The sequence below is a fragment of the Anarhichas minor genome, unplaced genomic scaffold, assembly GCF_050575085.1.
Source record: "Anarhichas minor isolate MPS153535 unplaced genomic scaffold, ASM5057508v1 ptg000012l, whole genome shotgun sequence".
Taxonomy (NCBI): domain Eukaryota; kingdom Metazoa; phylum Chordata; class Actinopteri; order Perciformes; family Anarhichadidae; genus Anarhichas; species Anarhichas minor.
Window position 1 is genome coordinate 5,924,093 of NW_027466458.1, and position 19,231 is coordinate 5,943,323.

General features: G+C 46.8%; 1 protein-coding gene across 1 annotated transcript; it reads left to right on the forward strand.

Annotated features, from left to right (window-relative positions):
• The first annotated feature begins 983 nt into the window (after positions 1 to 983).
• Positions 984 to 17,372, forward strand: LOC142948395 (adhesion G protein-coupled receptor L1-like). Its single transcript, XM_076090406.1, has 25 exons — positions 984 to 1,060; positions 2,902 to 3,115; positions 3,604 to 3,713; positions 4,468 to 4,482; positions 5,745 to 5,952; positions 6,045 to 6,309; positions 6,420 to 6,759; positions 6,844 to 7,128; positions 8,350 to 8,453; positions 8,567 to 8,752; positions 8,866 to 8,904; positions 8,983 to 9,163; positions 9,260 to 9,382; positions 9,593 to 9,810; positions 9,929 to 10,102; positions 10,754 to 10,966; positions 11,056 to 11,276; positions 11,426 to 11,492; positions 11,622 to 11,710; positions 12,620 to 12,788; positions 12,891 to 13,040; positions 13,141 to 13,237; positions 13,324 to 13,434; positions 14,118 to 14,141; positions 14,468 to 17,372. The coding sequence occupies exons 1-25, from the start codon at positions 991 to 993 to the stop codon at positions 16,453 to 16,455; spliced, it is 5,661 nt and encodes a 1,886-aa protein (XP_075946521.1). The 5' UTR covers positions 984 to 990; the 3' UTR covers positions 16,456 to 17,372.
• The last annotated feature ends 1,859 nt before the right edge of the window (positions 17,373 to 19,231 follow it).

The following is a 19,231-nucleotide window of genomic DNA, read 5'->3' on the forward strand; positions in this document are numbered from 1 at the left end:
ACACATGCGCTCTTACACCCCAACACACACACGCACACACACACGCATACAAGCAGAAGACCATCATGCTGGATACTATGCACACACTGCAGCAGCAGACTGGAATGCTAAGCAGTGGAGAAAAAAATGCCGTGCAATATGCCGTTCAGCCTCCATCCTCCCTTCTGTCCAGGGCCAAGAGTTCAGACTATATTAGGGAGTCATATTACTGTTGTTCTCTTGTATCTCGTCCTCCTGCGTCCCGTATGTTCCCTAGTAAAACTCCACAGCGCAGCATCACCCTCTGATCACCTGCGCCCTCAGTCAGCTGTTTACCTCGTCACCCCTGCTGGGGAGGAGATCGTCTCCACGACATCATTTATTTAGGATTACTGAAAAGTAGTCTAAGCTGAGCCCAGCCCTCTGCCTGTGTGTGAGTGTGTGTTGGTGTGTGTGTGAGTGTGTGTGAGGATAGAAAGATTAAGAGTTTTTTATGGGTCAGTGGCCACTGTTACGCCTAGCTAATTACAGATTTAAAACACGTACACACGTGTGTGCTTTCACTCACAAACACACACAGTTACACACAGCCAGCACATCTCTCTCTCTCTCTCTCTCTCTCTCTCTCTCTCTCTCTCTCTCTCTCTGCTCTCTCTCTCTCAGACTGCACTGTGCTATCACCATGGTAACAACAGATTGAGGGTCTTTTCGTTGCACCAAATGCACAATTGTTATCTATTCCTCTCTGTCTGTCTGTTTCTATTATTCTGTCCACCTTCCACCCCGCTGTGTTTTCTCACGTGCACTCTTTTGCTGTCAGTGTGTGTTATAGATCATCCAACACACACACACACACACACACACACACGCACACACAGACAGACAGACATACAGACAGACACACACACACAAGGCAAGGGTGCACTTCTTCACTCTCAATCTTACACTTCTTCCTCCACAGGCTCTCCTAACGCGGCTGGTGGTGTGACGTCCTAACTCTTCCCGCCCAGCATGGCTGTGTCACTGTGGTTCCTGGGAGTGTGTGTGCTCGCTCTGGCTCACGTCACGCCCTCCGGTCAAGGTAAGCGTAACGGCGCTGATGTTAGTATCATGTCGATGTGTTGATCGGTACACAGCAATCAGCAGGATGAATCACAAAATTTTTTTTTAAAAGGAAGCAATGGATGATGCCAGTGTTCAGTAGATTTGGGTGACTCCTGTATAAGTCATTGTTCTGCAAACTGAGCAAATTCGTAAAGAAAAGTGGAACTCACTGCCGCTAAAGAAGGGCAAAGTCATCTTGTGACCTGCATAAACAAAAGCTTGTCAAAACATCTGAAGAGTGCAGCCTGTTGCTCCAGAAGCCGCCAGCTCCTAGTTAATAAACGACCAGTCATTCAGCACCACGGACAGTTACAGTACACCAGTAGCATACTAATTTAACTGTGGGTTTCATCCTGACACAGCAAACACCTTTTTATGTGTGTACATGATACTCAAAAGGATGTGAATAACCGGATTAAGGATATGGTGATGTGATTTCCTCCAATAACCCTGTTTTACACAGATTAATATGGCAGTCAGGTGAGTTTACATACAGAGAGATATGACAAAGTAAGATATAGTCTTTAAGGGAAAGGAAAGAACATAATACAATCCTTGTCTTTTGTGTTTACCAAGCATCTGAAAGCCAGCAGTATGAGCTTTATTCTCCCCATTGAATTAAAACACACGATACTGTGATGTACAGGTACCCGCATCTCATCACAAGCAGGTGTCACAGTGGAGGTGCAGTGTGATTTATGTCAGCAATCACAGTCTGCTTGCATCTGAGAGTCCTTCCAGTGTAAACTCTCACACATGCCTGCAGGTTGTTAAGATTAAGATTCAATTAAATCACACATTTTCACAGCGCGGAAATGTGTGTTAGCTATGTTGCGCTTACATCAAACAGGTGTTGGCATGTTTAGATTGAGATAATCAGAGTGTGATATTTAAATTACGTTTGTTGTTGTTGGGAAATTAGTGAGTGTGTTCCCCGTTCAGAACAAGTGTACGGGGGTGATTTCTTTTATGCAACTCACCAGTTTAAATTATGTAAAGGCTCAAAGTTCTGCATAATTAAGGGCGTGGCCACTTTGAGTGACAGGTAGGCGCCTGCCGTCAAACCCCAACAAAGAAGAAGAAGTAGGCGTAACCTGGCTAATTCGAGCGACTGAACTTGACCTCTCGGCCGTATTCGTGGTGTTGTGGCTTTTATAGAATTTTTCATGCAGTGTCGGACATATTACGGCTTACTGTGCGGCTAATTGTATCCCGGGCATCCTGGCCAATGGGCGGGCGTTGGACGATAGTTTGGATGACTTTTGTTCTCGCGTCAGTTTCCAAAAGGATATCGAGGAACTGTAATGTTCTTGTTTCTATGAAACATGGCTAATTCCTGGAATTACGTTACTGGTCAGTGCTCGTCGACTCTAGTTCTAATTACAAACAAAATTAACTTTACTATTAAAAATGTACTAATTAGCAGGCGCTCAGCATTCTTCGGCTTGTTAGCTTAGCTCGTTGTATTAAAAAGACACTTTGAGGACTCGGCTTTTGATACATTTTTTCCAATAACGTTACAAAAGGAACAAGCCTGTCTATGCCAAAATAATCATCCACATTCATTAATAGCACTAGCGTTACCTGCTAACTAGCATTTGTTATGCTAACGATAGCACCATCCTCTTTTCCAAATACGATCGCTTCTGGTTAAAAAGAACAATATGGCGACGCTCGGGCCACCCACTTTGAGCTCAGAAACCTTTGAGTTACTAAGTCTGAAGACAGTGTCAATGCTTATTGTTCTTAAGAAATGATTGATGAATGAAAATTATTTTTCTTCTACCTTCTTCCTACCTCCACCTCCCTCATGAGCAGCTATGTCCCGGGCCGCCATGCCGTTCGGGCTGCTGCGTAGGGAGCTGGCATGCGAGGGTTACCCCATAGAGCTGCGCTGCCCAGGAAGTGACGTGGTTATGGTGGAGACCGCCAACTATGGACGCACCGATGACAAGATTTGTGACGCAGACCCCTTCCAGATGGAGAACACACAGTGTTACCTCCCTGACGCACTCAAGATCATGGCCCAGAGGTGTGTATGTGCTGGGTTACACATCTTGCTGACTGTGTTTGTGTAAGAGCTTAAATCACACAGCAGAGGCGCAAATTGTAATGTCATTCTTGTGACGTTTGAGTACGCGCAAACATTTTGGAAGCAGTTAAACCAATCAATGAGAGCATCTACTGTTTCTTACATACCGTGTGTGTGCACTGCTATACAAGATACCTGTGGAGTCATGTCAGAGGAAACGTTAGACAAAACCAATACTTGTGTTGTGAGTCATGTGTACGTGCGAGTGCAGTTATCTCTCCAGCTGAGTCTGAGTGCCTGACTGCACCATTAGCTGTGTACTCCGCAGTGTTTTCCTAGAAGAACTGATCAATATTCAGTGAGAGGGAGAGTAGACAAATGGAGTGTCCTTTGCTTCCCCTTTCCTGTCTGTTAATCACTCTCTCTCCTTTCATTGTTTTTTCTTTCTATCATCCCTTTCACTAATCCATCCATCCGCTGCCCTCCAGGTGTAACAACAGGACTCAGTGTGTGGTGGTCGCAGGGGTCGACGTCTTCCCAGACCCCTGTCCTGGAACATACAAGTACCTGGAGATCCAGTATGAGTGCGTCCCTTACAGTAAGTATTCGTATATATAAACACACACTTAAACACACATGCACCCACAAACATGATTACATGCAAATATGTGCATGTGCACGTAAAACACTGAGATTTGACCTATATTTGTCTAGCTATATTGTAGGCTTATGTTTTTGTTTTTTGTTCTTATAACCTCTGATGTCGACTGAGAGATTGATGGATAGAAGTTTTTTTTTTCTCAGGGAGTGTGTGTTTGTGTGTTTGTGAGTGTGAAATACATGATGAAAGGTGGATGGAGAAGGAACAGAGAGGGAAAGTGTAGTACATTTGCATACTGTATGTCTTGTGTATGGGTGTGTGTGTGTGTGAGTGTGTGTGTGTGTGTGTGTGTGTGTGTGTGCGAGAGTGCATGTGTGCACTTGCGCGTGCATGCGTGTGTGTTTTCTTTTTCAGATTCACGCCCCGGGAGTTGCTCTCTTTTCTCCACAGGAGCCTGATTGAGGAAAGGAGAGATCGGTGGAGGGGGGGGGGGGCGAGGGAGGATAGGGGGGAGGGGGGTATGCTGGGTCTCTTTTGTGCTTCTTCTATCTTTTACGTGAACTATATAAAGTTTGTGGTGAGAATGAGTTCCAAAGTCTTTATCTGTGCAATTCTTTCTTTCTTTATCTTTTTTTCTTTCTTTCTTCCTTTCTTTCTCTCTTGCTTGCTTTCTTTCTTTTCTTTACTTCCCTTCTTTCACCCTCTGACTTCTCTTTCTTTCTCTCCCTCTTTTTTTCCTATGCTTGAGTAGAAGTGGACCAAAAAGGTAAAGACAAAACATTGTAGCATCTTGATCTCTTACCCCCGACCCACACTCTTTTCTCTCCTTCTCTTCCTCTCTCCTGCCATCTCTCTCTTCCTCCTACCCTAGGACGTTGTTTCGTAGTCATGCTGGATGTTGCCCCCCTTTTTTCATTTCCTACTTGGTTATTTTGTCACCCTCATTTTATCCATCTCTTGTGGTTGGAACCCGTCCTTTTATCCAATTTTATCCAGGTTCTGCACATAGTCCCTCTTCCTCTTTTCTCTCTCTCTTTCTCTCTCCAGTTTCTCCCCCTCCTCTTCCTCTCTTGCTCCTGGTCGATCTCTCTGTCTCTTATTTCTCTCCCTTAGTCTCTCTTTGCACACACAAACAAAAACACAACTGCTCACACAAACATAAACATAATCTTCTTACCTTTTCTCTCTTTCTCGCTATTTCCTTTTCACACACAAGCACCGTTCTTTCTTTCTTGCAATCATTCCTTCCTACTTGTCTGATCATCCTCTTCATGCTTATTTTCCCTTTTCTTCCCTTATAGGAAGAGCCCCTTATTTATCTTCATAGGAAAAATAAGACCAAATGTGTGTGATTGTATATCCTTCTGGATGTGTGCTTACCAAGCACTGCTTCCGTGTGTGAGTGTGTGTGTGCATGCCTGTTTGCATGCCAGTGTGAGACTGTACAGTATACATATGTGTTCATACAGTTATTGACATGTGGGTGGACCAATCGTTGTGCTCGGCGTAAACTAACCTGCCCTCTCATTCACTTCAAGGCAAAATTTAGCTCCGCCTTCTGCGTCCCTGATTCTACCTCACACCTTTTTTCACTCTTTTTGCACTAACCCACACCCACACTTACGCACACACACATGCACACACACACAAAGCACATAAATACACTCACACACCTTTCATTGCAGTGTCCCTGTTGTATTACTCACCACACACACAAGCACACACACACACACACGCTAACAGTGTGTGAATTTCAACACTTTTACGTCTCTTCTGTTGCTTGCCTCTTGAGATCAGCACAGGTGTTTTAAATCCCTCTCTTTTTCTCTTCATTCTTTTTTCTTCTTGCTGCATCAACCGCATCTAATTCGATCCATTTTTCATACATCGATCCATTTTCTCCCCATCTCCCCTATCTTTCCACACTTTTCTCCTCCTCACTTCCTTGCCCGCTCTTCTTCTTCTCCCTCCCTCCTCCTCTTCTTTCTCACATCCTGCTGTCTTCCCCTCCTCACTTCCGTCTTCCAGTTTTCGTGTGTCCCGGCTCACTGCTCAGCATCCAGCCGGCCTCCTCTCTCCTGGAGGCGGAGCATCAGTCGGGGGCGTGGTGTAAGGACCCGCTGCAGGCTGGTGACAGGCTGTACGTCATGCCGTGGACTCCATACAGGACTGAGGTGCTGTATGAGTACGCCTCCTGGGACGACTACCGCCAGAACAGGGTCACCACCACCTATAAGTGAGTAATCTCTCTGTGTGCACTGTGTATTGCTGAAGATGCAACCGTGGGCTCTGGAAACATCTCTGGATAAAACAATTATTCTGTTCTAGGTTGCCTAGCCGCGTGGACGGTACAGGCTTTGTGGTGTATGACGGTGCCGTGTTTTACAACAAGGAGCGAACGCGCAATCTGGTCAAATATGACCTGCGGACACGCATCAAGAGCGGCGAGGCAGTGGTGGTCAATGCCAACTACCACGACACCTCGCCTTACCGCTGGGGAGGGAAGTCAGACATTGATCTGGCGGTGGACGAGAACGGCCTTTGGGTGATCTACTCTACCGAAGCCAATAATGGACGCATCGTGGTCAGCCAGGTACAGTAGGAGGAAGGAAAACAGATCGATGACTGGAAAGAGAAAAGAATGGTGGGTTTTATTACTGAGATCTATCATTTTCCCATGTCTTTTTATTTTTTCGTTTGCAGGTGAACCCGTACACCCTGCGCTTTGAAGGCACGTGGGCCACCGGCTTTGACAAGCGCGGGGCAAGCAACGCCTTCATGGCTTGTGGGGTGCTCTACGCCGTGCGCTCCGTCTTCCAGGATGATGAGGGGCAGGCAGAAGGCCGGGTCGGCAGCGACATGGTGGTTTATGCCTACGACACCAGCCGTGGACAGGAGCTGCCCGTTCAAATACCATTCCCCAACCCTTACCAGTACATCTCCTCCATAGACTACAACCCCAGAGACAACCAGCTGTATGTGTGGAACAACTACTACGTGCTGAGATACCCGCTACAGTTTACACCACCACCGCCCACTAAAGGTTTGTGGAACAAGTGTACTTGTCTATTTGGACATACTGGTATGTGTTGAAACCAGAGAAACAACAGTGTTGCCATCCCTCCAGGTCCTCTCTCGTCTCTGATGACGACCGTCCGCTCCTACACGGCCACTGTCTCGTTGACCCCAGTGCGGCCGTCGGCCTCTCACCCCATTGGCGTCATCAACCGAGGACCCTTTGACCAGCGGCCGATCACAGCCATGGTCCCTCTGACCCCACGTCCACCTCTGCGTGTCCCCTTGGCTCCTGGTCAGGTGGGCGGATGTGAGGGCCGGGTGGCACGAGGGGTGCAGTGGCCGCCCACGCTGAAGGGCGAGAATGTGGAGAGGCCCTGCCCGAAAGGGTCACTGGGTAGGTGTGGCGTGTGTGTGTGTGTGTGTGTGTGCCTGTACAGATGTGAGCATGCCAATCTGCGTGTTGCGCTGTGTGTGTGTGTATGTGGGCTAGTTGCATGTGTGAGTCTGTATCTCGTTTCCCTTTGAAATGTAGTCGGATGTCCCCTCTTTGAACTTGCCCTCATATTAGAGCGAGAAGAAGAAAGAGTTTATAGGGTTCGTCAACTTTTCCTCTCGCTGTGCAGCTGTCTTCCTCAGCTCAGCGCTCCCTCTGAAAAAAAGCTGTTATGCAGATTATGTAGATAAGCCTGTGGTGCGTTATGCCTCGTCCTAATCACATTGAATGGTTTGGACATGGATTTAGCACAGAGGTGATGTTCTCACCGGGGAATGATCTGATACTAAATGTTTACAACTGAACATGGTGTAACAGACACTCTATTTCTGTGCTTTATGAAATATATTTATGCTTTCATGAGCTTTTAGCCTCTTTTTAGCTCATCATTTTATTTTTTTACAGTACATGTACTGGTCAGTTTCAAAGTTAGCTACTTGCTGGTGAAGACAGTCAAACAACTGAAAGCTAATTAGACAACAACCCATGTGCTTTTGTCAGAAGTTGATGAATACCAAAACCGGGATAAAAGGAGAGTGAATAATGTACTTACATTCATCAGGTGGATTCGAACACGACTCCAAATGAACGCTGATTTTGCTTCTTGCTGGAGGTGTAAATAGTTTATTTGCTAAAACTTTACTTGGAAAGCAAAGAATCCCACCCTTTGTTTTTGTTTTGGTGTTTTTGGTCCTACGCACCCGTCACTAAGACTGTATGGTGTGCTGGAACTTCTAAGAGGCCAAAATGTTTTTATCAAAAAAAACAGAACAACATTAGTATCTATTACTTGACTAAACAGACAATAAATGTATTTTCAGTCCACATTTTTAGGAATATTTCCTCCTGGTTTACTGTTTATTTCATGAATATATACTCAGATTTTATTCACTGTCTTGTCTTTCGTTAATTATTGATGAAGTCCATATTTAATCAAATGCCAAAACCTTTTATTATTTTGCTGCACTATAATATCTGCTTCTAGAAAAATGAAAAAAAGCAAAACAAGTGTAAGAATTTGTGAGCTCCATGTAAGGGTAAAAGATGCATGGGAAGTGTCGAACCACCTCAGGCTTTCCTTCCTCTTCGTGACAGTCTGTGTCACCCTGTCTGTCTCTGCAGGTATAGCTTCCTATCAGTGCGTGCAGTCTCCGGTGGGCTGGAGCTCCAGAGGGCCTGACCTTTCCAACTGCACCTCTCCCTGGGTCAGCCAAATTGCACAGAAGGTTAGTCACACACACGCATACACACTGTGCAAATCCCCTAAAGCCAGTCAACAAGCAGCTCTCTCTTAAATGTCAAAATATTTGACATTACAAACACCCCCGCCTCACTCCAGATTAAGAGCGGAGAGAACGCGGCCAACATCGCCGGGGAGTTGGTCAACTTGACCCGGGGACGGATCTACGCCGGTGATGTCAGCATGTCCGTCAAGCTAATTGAACAGCTATTGGACATCCTGGACTCCCAGCTCCAGGCCTTGAGACCAGCCAATAAAGAGTCAGCAGCGCGCAATTACAACAAGGTAAATTGTTCCTGTTGTCAGTGCAGAGGTGTACTTGACCTTTCCTGGAAATGAGAGCGGAAATGTCAGTGATGATGATTCTAACATTCGATTTTTTTTATTCGTGTTTTCAGCTGCAGAAGAGGGAACGTACATGCAGAGCCTATGTTCAGGTAAGACACACAGACAGACTGACAGACAGACAGATAATCAAGAGTAAGAATAAAACACTCTGTCTTTCTATCTGTCAGGCGGTCGTTCTGATAGTTGATAACCTGTTGAGTCCTGAGGCTCTGGTGTCCTGGGCGGATATGAGCAGTGTTGACCAGTCCCGCTCAGCATCGCTGCTGTTAGACGCAGTGGAGAAAGGAGCATTTCTATTGGCAAACAATCTTTACGAAGGCCGCTTCAGTGACAGGGCACCAAATGTTGGTACGTGGTCCATCTCTTTTCTTTCTTTTGCTCTACACGTTGTGGAAATTACCAGTTCGTCTAAGCTTTTGTGTGTGTCTGTTCCTGTGTGCACAGATCTGGAGGTGTATGTACTAAATACCGAGGCAGACATACAGGATCTGACGTTCCCTCACTCTTACGACAGCGACAGCATCTTGCAGATATCAGCACTGGCTCTGCAACAGTACAGCAACAATGGTCTGTGACACACACCAAAACTAATACACATTTTATATAGCTGGGTATTATAAAGTATGTTGCCTGGGTTGGTAAACCATAGGTGGGACAAGTATCGGGCTGTGGAAGTAAAAACTAGTTTTTTTGTCCACATATCAAAATCCAAACATTATAAAATGTAAGATGGAAGTCTCGAATTGTCTCTTCACTATGTCCCCTTTTCCTCCGCAGGCCAGGTGAAGCTGGTCCTCTCTCTCTATAAGAACCTGGGCTCCTTCCTGACTACCCAGAACTCAACTCTGCGGCTCGGATTGGGGCTGGGCCAGGGATCGGAGGCCAGGCGTAGGAGCCTGGTGGTCAACTCCCATGTCATCTCCGCCTCTGTGCACAGAGGATCCAACAGAGTGTATCTCTCCGAGCCGGTGATCTTCACTCTCAGGCACCTGCAGGTCTGTTTTGAAGCCGGTTTACCTCCAATGTTTAGAATGAGCAAATTCCCTCTGGTCACTAAGTATCCTTTAGACTGTATGCACCTAAACATGTTTTGGTGTGCGTTTGACTCCACAGCTGGAAAACCACTTTGGCCCCAACTGCTCTTTCTGGAACGGAACAGGGGTTTCTGGGAGTGGCCGGTGGTCTACGCAGGGCTGCCGTCTGTTACACACCAACAACACACACACTACCTGCGCCTGCAACCACCTCTCCAGCTATGCCGTCCTCATGACATATCAGCAACCTGCTGTAAGTAACACGCACCACAAACACGCTACAGTGTTTAAGTGTGTTTTGTTTTTTATGGATTTGCATGAACCTTCTCTCACACAGAGGCACAATGACAGCGGTGCAAAATGTAGCATGTAGCATTTGTGCAGATGTATGAATGGACCGTGTTATTACTGCCAATACTGCTTCATTTAAGATGACCAGGTGCCAAACCTTAACTTCATAAATCCAGCTCCATCCTCGACCAACAAAGGCTTCCCGACTCCACCTTTATGCACCCATTTGCTGAAGCACAGCTGGACTATACCCCCACCCTGCTGCCCAAAATGTTGTTTAAAAGTCAAGCACAGAGGGGGGGGATAATTGTGGGTTGTAGCTGTAAGAGAGAGAGAGTGATGAATGCTGCAGGCTATTTTGTCCTGCTATGAAATTGAATTAAGTGTTTCTCTGCAAGATGTCCTCTTTGTTGGGTGTGATTTTATTCATTTGAATGTTATGTAACACACTTGGACTCACAACCAGAGGCACACGAGGACTCAACACCACACAATACATCCATATTCGGTCACAATCCTGCATCTGCACCTGTTCCTGCACTCATACATGATCAGACAACAAATGATCTTAAATCCCTCTGCACTTTCTTTCCCGTCTGCTCCTCTTCATCAGTTTGGGGTCGGTGTAGAAGAGCTTCTCGTCTATGTGGTTTCCTGGGTTGGCATCTCTGTAGCGCTGGTGTGTTTGGCCACCTGCCTTACCACCCTGTGCTGCCAGGGGGCACCCTGGCACACAGACCACAGCACCATCCACTGCAACCTGTGGGCCAACCTGCTCATCACTGAACTGCTCTTCCTTGTTGGTGCCAACAAGACGCAATATACAGTGAGTGCTCATTCATTACTGTTTCTAAAGCATGTTGTTTAGGGTAGCATTTTGTGAAATATTCCTTCTTCCTCTATCTAAATTTGCAGGTCGTGTGCTCCATCATTGCCGGCCTGCTGCACTTCTCGCTGCTCTCGGTGTTTTGCTGGTTGTGTCTGGAGGGGGTGGAACTGTACTTGCTGCAGCGGGAGGTGTTCGAGGGACGTAACTCCAGGAGGAAGTATTTCTACCTGTGTGGCTACTCTATTCCTGGGCTGGTGGTGGCTGTTTCTGCAGCCATAGACTTCAGAGGCTACGGCTCAAAAACTGCGTACGTTGACTAACGAGTGTGTCTGCGTGTGTGTTTTTGGAGGAAGGCAGTTACTTTCCTACATCTGTATTTTTCTTGTACCAGACGGACTTTGCTATTTAGGAGATTGTTATTTACTGTGATGTGTGTGTGTGTGTGTGTGTGTGTAGATGTTGGCTGCGAACAGACAATTACTTCATCTGGAGTTTCCTCGGACCGGTTGGTGTCGTCATTACGGTGAGTACGGAGAATACAGACACAAACACTTTTATATATTTTTAATCATCAGCGTGTAATAACGTCATGTCGAGTCATTCTTAACGAATACATATTGAACATGTTTTTGTTCTTTTTTTCGGGCCTCAGTTGAACCTGGTTGTCCTGGTGATGACCTTGCATAAGATGCACAGCACCGCTGCTTTGAAGCCGGACTCCAGCCGCCATGACAACCTGAGGTGAGTACAGCGTCTCGTGCTGATCTGTTGCGCGGCATCGTGTGCAGCGTATCGCTGTGTTTCAGTCGCTCTGGCTCCACTCACACAGTTATTAGAAAGTATGGGAAAATATTTGTGTTTCCAGACTATTGCCCCTGATACATGCCCTAATAAATTGATAGAACAGATTACACAGGAGTGTGGACTGAACGGCCTTAATGGGTAAATGCAAGTTTTTCCGAGAGCCGACTTGACGATCCTATAAACTCTGGTTGACTGAGGATTCCAAATGGGAAAAGAAAGCTAGATGCAATCTTTGTGTGAAATCATTTACAACATGGGGATGTGGCGGCTGGTGTAAGCCTTATGCAAGGGCAAAAACACCTTAACCCGGTCACAGCATCCTCTGCACGCAGAGTAACAGAGTCATTATGTCTGATAAATCTAACGAGAAGTTTGAAAATTTGAGTCTGGTAAAGTATTGGATTTTAAAATGGAAGCTGTGAAGGAACCCCGAGTAGCCTGCACTACTATATATTATGTCTGAAAACATATGAGGCGGGGAATAGGCAATGCAGTAACATAATCTTGATTCATGTTTGATCAGCACTGCCTAGTTTGACAGTTTGAGCGGAGTTCACGAGCAGTGATTGACTGCCGCGTTGGAGACGCCTCGGCTCTGATTGATTGTTTGTCTTCGGGCGAGGTGCGAATGCCATTAGGAGCACTAAGAGGAGGAACCAGATTATCTGTATCATGTACTACTGCCAGGATAAAGTGACAGTTTGAGTAAATATGACAGAAAGTCATTTCTATTAAAGTTTCCAACTGTAGCTTTAAAACTCGGGGACCGGAAAAATCAAATTACTAACGGATCTAGGTGAGTGAACTCTTGTTCTCGTCAAAATGAAAATAAAATGTGATTCGCAGGGCGTGGGCGGTGGGCTCCCTGATGCTGCTCTTCCTGCAGAGCGTCACCTGGTCCTCAGGCCTGATGTTCCTGTGTGCTCCGTCTCTCCTCCTGGCTTACCTCTTCTCCTCCCTCAACACCGCCCAGGGCCTCCTCATCACCATACTACACTGCACCCTTGCCAGGAAGGTCTGTCTCTGTGTTCCTGCGTCTTTAACTGTAAGACCCTAATGTGTAACCTCATCATTTGTGACCAAAGAGATATGTTACATGTTTGAATATTGCATGCAGGGTCAGAAGGACTACGGCCGATGCCTGCGCCTCTCGCAGTGCTGCGTAACGTCCTCTTCCAGCTCTCCGGACTCGGTGAAGGGTGCTGCCCTGCGGTCCAACAGCCGCTACACCAGCAGCCAGAGTCGGAGAGCTACTGCGAACAGACAGGTACGTTACAACACACTGCACCTCTAAGTCCCCCGAGCGCTTTGTCTCTCTCACTGCGTCTGAGTCAGTTTGACCTTGTGTGAAATGTTTTCCATTCCAGAGTCGTATCAGGAGGATGTGGAACGACACCGTTCGCAGACAGACTGAATCGTCTTTCATCGCTGCAGACGTTAACAACACACCTACTCTTAACCGAGGTAAAGATTCGACCTCTATTAAATGTGAGTGTTGCCTCCTCTGTTGTTCAGTTTTGTTTATTTATTTCCCTCCCCTCTCTCCTCAGCTGCTTTAGGGAATCACTTCCTGACTAATCCAGTGTTGCAGACTCATGCCGGAGCCTCTCCTTATGACACAATGCTGACCCAGGGGTACAACCAACCCTTCACCTCCACAGGTACATTTCATCACAACGTTCTGGGATTCTTCCTAATTTTGAGTCTGTTTTCTACTCAGATGACTTACTCTCCCTCTTTATGTTGGTATATTTTACTGTCCTTTTTCTTATGTGTACTCCCAGTACCTTGCAAAACTCTTATGCCACATTGATAATTGCCCATGTAAGGCCACTCCCTCAAGTTTCTTAATTAAAAGGTGCACAGCATCAACTCTCAAGGAAGTTTCATGGGTTCAATTCTGACATACTTTTTCGTGTTTTGTGTGTACGTAACATATATATATATAACTTGCAGTTCTTAAACAAACAGTGATGATGACACTGTTTCTAAGTTAGCGTTATAACATTATTGCATTTCTGAACCAGACGTTTTTGTTCGCATACATTACATATATGCCGATACCTTTCTATCTGTGATAAGATAATATTGACCAAAAATATCAGGTGAGCGATTTATCGCTTGGGATCTACTTCCTGAATTTCCCTGAGTGGCCTAAGACTTCTGCCCTTTATCGTTTTTCTGTTTCTGTACATTTTGAAAGTTTGGAATTAAAAGCTGAAAACGTTTTGGTTTATACCAGTGTGTTGTTCTGTTTCCAGTTTTTGTTTTTCCTTGAAATGTTTGTCTTTTAAATGTTTTTTGACACTTTCCCTCTCTGTCTCTCTGTCTTGTCGTGGACCAGTAGGAACCTTCAGAAACAAGCAGAGTATGAGCTCTCCTTTATTGTGCTCACTCGAATCATTGAGCGCCACTTCCTTGTTCAATTCATAGACTACCTGTGCAACATTTGCACACAGTAATTATTGACCATAAGGACATCACATACATCTCTCTCATGTGGCTGCATAACTGAACATTTCATCAAAGAATATTTTCAATATCAAAATCTTTGTGGGAAAGCCACACCGTCAGTAGGCACATGAACCCTAAACTCACTCATCCATTCATCCATTCAGTCACTTAAATCTCTTCATGTGAATCTTTTATGGTTTCCCTGTTTGCTAATTTTCATCTTCCTGTTTCTTCCGACAGAAGGCGTAGTGTCCCAGAGCCAGGAGTCCTGTGGGTTGGACAGTGTGTGTCTCAATGGAGGCTACACCCCCAACACCTTCACCCTGCACGGTCTGGGAACCACACCCGGGTCCCGAGCTGGAGTGGTGGGCAGCACTGACCTTCTGCGGGAGGGAGGAGTTGGTATCGGAGGTGATGACATCTCCCCAGCCCTCCTCACCCCCCACGGGGCCACAGATCTGGGCGGTGCTGGAATGCGTCGTAACTTGTCTGATGCAGCGGCGCTGGAAAAGATGATCATCTCGGAGCTGGTGCAGAGCAACCTCAGGCCCTCAGTTGCCATGCCTGTTCCTCCCGAGCGCTACGGAAGCCTGGCGCGGCCTCAGCACCTCGACAGGGCAGCCCTCCCACACACTGCCACTTTGACTCGACACGCGCAGCCGCCCCAAGAGGGGTGGGCTGCCACCATGCAGCCAAACGCACGCCACAATGCACAAGAGGCCTGGGCGCACACGCGGCACCACACACAAGACGCTGAGACACATTCCACAACACGTGGACAAGATCTCGCCACGGCGCCACGCTTACAAGACGGCTGGTCACACTCACGGGTTTCTGGAGACTCTGAGTCCCGTGAGCTGCTTAAAGACGGGGACAGGTCGTTGCAAGGCACTCTGAGTCGCCGCGGGCTCCAGGACAGGCAGCAGGCGCGCCCCCCTGATGTTCAGGCACGGCCCTACTCCACCCTCAGCCGCACACCGGGCACCCTGTCACGTCACCGCGGCACAGTCGAGCCGAGCGCAGGGACCGACAGAGACCGAGAGAGGGACAGGGAGAGAGACAGGGAGCGTTACCGGGACAGGCCCCTCCCGCCTCCTCCTCCCCCTCCCCCACAGGAGTCTGAGTCCCTGTACAAGGCTCTGGAAGAGCCCCTGCTGATGAAACAGAGGGATGCAGGTGTAGAGGCATGGAGAAGCGGCCAAGACAGAGAGAAGGACGAGACATTTCTCTTGAAAAGAGACGAAATGATGGACGAATGGAGAGGAGGAAACGACAGAGGGAGGGACGAGTCTTTTACCTCTCAGACAAGAGATGAAGAAATGGACGAATGGAGAGCTGGAATGGAGAGAGGGAGGGAGGAATCTCATCTGCTGGAGAAGAGAAGTGGAAGGATGGAGGTGTGGCGGGGGGAGACAGACCAGGAAGAGACTTTTATAACACAGAAGAACGATTTTGCGGTTGACGGATGGAGAGGTGGGATGGACAGAGAGAAAGACAAATCCTTGTTTTTAAAGGACAGAGATGGATGGAGAGCAGGGATCGAGCGAGAGAATGAGAAGCAGAAGGACAGAGCGCTGGATGTGTGGAGAGGAGGGATGGATATAGACAGGGACGAATCTTACCTGTTCGAGAGCAAAGACGGCGGTCTCGACGGGAGGAAAAGAGGGAAAGATAGAGGGTCTCTTCGTTATCACGGCGAACGAGAGGATTCTGACAGCTTTGCTCTGCCTTTGACCCCTGACCTTGACCTAGACCCTGACTCCTCACCTATCTACGCCCGGGATTCAAACCCCTCCCCGCTCTACCCCGGAGACCGACGCTCGCCTCCGCTGAGCATCTTCCCCCGAAGCTCTCCCCCGACGAACATCTTCGCTCCTCGAGAAACTAACTCGCCTCCGAGCAATCTCTACTCGCGCCACTCCCCCCAGGTGTACAGCCGAAGCAGCTCCCCTCCTCGCTTCTACACCCGCACCTCCCCTCCGACCCTCTCGTACCCGGACAGCAGCCCTGAAGGTCCAGAAGACATCAGCAGCCCCATTGGCCAGCCCCAGCGGCCCGCCCTGGAGCTGCCCTACAGCCTGGGGCGACCCCCGCTCGGCCCGCGGCCCAGTCACCTGCAGACCTTCTACCAGCCGCCGCCGCTGGCCTCCAACGGAGACGCAGTGTACACGGCAGAGCCCACCTCGGAGGGAGACGACGGACAGATGCAGCGGGTGACGAGCCTGTGACTAGGGCGGTGGTGATCGGGGCATAGAAACCAGGGATGAGGAGGAAGACGGTGGTTATCACAAATAGCGAAGATCAAGCTGATGGATGGATGACTATTATGATGACAAAGAGGATAACGATGATGGATGATGAAGGTAATGATGATGACAGTGATGGCTCCTCCCTGCTTCTATCTCCCGATCACCACGAGACTTCCCCCTTTTCATGTTTTGTTACTTTTCTATGACTGTGATCCATTTATAACTCTTCCTCCTCCACTTCCTCTCTTTACCCTCTCTTTCCTGAAACCCTTCTGTGTCTTCCCGTCTCATTGGTGCTTATCCTTATTGGCCCATCGTCTTACGTTTCTATTGGTTTGTCGGCTGGGTGTTGCCCTTCCCTGTAGCAAGCAAACAGTGTGTCAAAGAAGCACTTGTGTGTTGCCAAAAAATCCTTTCAAAGAACATGTGCATGACTTTATAGTGGCTTTACCAGGCTACATACCGTAGGAGGAAAGTGCTGAAGTGTGTGTGCGTGTGTGTGTGTGCGTGCGTGTGTGTGTGTGTGTGAATAGCTTGATGAGCATGCGTGTGTGTAAGGATGTGTGTGTGAGTGTGAGTGCGTGTATATACATCATTCTTGTATAATTAATGTATCACAGTGAAGCATTTTATCAATATCAACAGGGGGGCCTCTTACACATCCCCTCCTACTGATTTTGAACTCTTGACCAATCCCATTTCACATCAAGACGACCCCGCCCCCCCCCCCCAACCACCCCTCCCTCCACCTGCCACAAACTGTTGGTGATGGAACTCCTTGCCATGGAGCCTGTCATAGCAACAGAACTATTGACTCCGGAGCCAGAGATCATACGAAACCTCAGAACTTTTCTGCGACCCCCCCCTGAGATCCTTGTAAATAATCGACCTCAAGTGTTCTGATTGTCTTGTATTGCTATTGAAGTTCAAGTAAACATGTGAAATAAACGATACCGTCTTTCTCTTTGTGTGGATGTACAGAGAGAGAGCGGGGGTTGGGGAACGAGAGACGTGGATGGATATAAGAGAAAGTCTGATTGAGACAGATGAAAAAAAAGAAGCTGTGGTTTAATGTAACTAAGTACATTCACTCAAATAATCAGTACATGGACGTTACTTGAGTACTTCTACTCAACACTATCTGACAGCTACAGTTACTAGTTACTATGTAGATAAAGATTCTATATACTAAACATATGATGACTTTAATATGAAGCATTGTTGCAGATTAAAACAACCCATCAGTATATAAAGTGTCTTAATTTGGCACCGACTCATCCGGCTACAATTTAAATGTTTGTAATGCATCAGTACTAATAATCCAATAACATTGTCTATAATAATGGGACTCTGACATGGGCCATTGGGCTGCTCAATGAGCACTTTCACTTTTGATACTCAATAAATCAATTTGATGAACAATACTGTTATTTGAATGCAGGACACAATATCTCTAAAATGGTGGTGTTGCTTGATCTGAGTACTTCCACCAATGCTGGCGGAGAAAAGGGATATTTCATTTTAGATGACTTGACAGTAAGAGTTTTAAACAAACAACTATGTGTGATGTTAAAGTGACAAACCCAAAGTTGATTGTCAGCCAACTCTGTGGTCCCCTTCAGCGTCTTTAAGGCAAATGTTTTGGTTTTACAGCCCACAAACAAACTACTGTTTTGGTTCAGTCAAACTGCTTTCATCAACTTATCTAGATTCATCTAGCTTGTCAACATAGTGGAGCATCTTGCAGCTAAAGAGCCAAATACTTTTCTCAGGTGGATGGTGGAGACTGTACTTCTACACCAGTATGATAATGCTGTATTTCTTTAAACCATTCACCATCGTCATCCTCGTCTTGGATGGTGCTAAGCCCAGGATGCAGCGACGGTAGCACGGCAAAATAGACATTGCATGATAGCGATAATAGAAGGGGAGGAGATGAAATCATTAGCAGTCTTATACCCACAGTATACTGTACATCCGGGTGTCAGACTAAGCCAAGCCGAAGCTCCGGTGGGAGGAGGACAGCTAAGCGCCTAGCAACAGAGTCTCTTCCTGCGACCAGGAGCAGAGCTTCGCGTCACTGCTCTGCACATCCCCGCTGGGAGCCAACACCGACACCGTATAGCTGGAGACCCAGGCCGTACAGCTGGGCCCCCTGGAGGGAAGGGAGGCACGGGAGAACCAGAGCCAGGACTGAGCAGAAAAGACTGTCAGACCCTGCTGCAGTCAAGTGTTCTAAACGGACTTTGGTGCTCGGAAACACTACCACCTTTTGTCCACAGGGACCGCCACTATCAACACAAAATACAAGTTCCTGTTAGTAGCTTTAAAGAGACAATGATTATTTTAAAAAAATCACATTTTTATTGAATCATCTGTGTGCTCTTGGAGTGGTAAGTAGTCTAGCATCATACTGTCTGAGAGTTAAAGCGTCCGGACTGTTTCAAACATGATTATATCTATTGTGTAGACATTCTCTCATTATTGAACTATGTATACAACACACTGAGTGCAAACAGAAGGACACACACATCCTACCACATCTAAATGATGCAACACATTAGGAAAATGAGTTGCTTTCTCGCTATTTGTGCTTTTCTTCAAACACCATTACATTCACTGGGTTTATGTAAAAAACAATTAAAACAAACAGTTACAGTACAACTTATATCACATGTTTGTATAAAATATTTTACATCCTACGTAGCAAATTAATACAAAGTGTTAATTGATAAAACTAAGATGGAAATCAAAA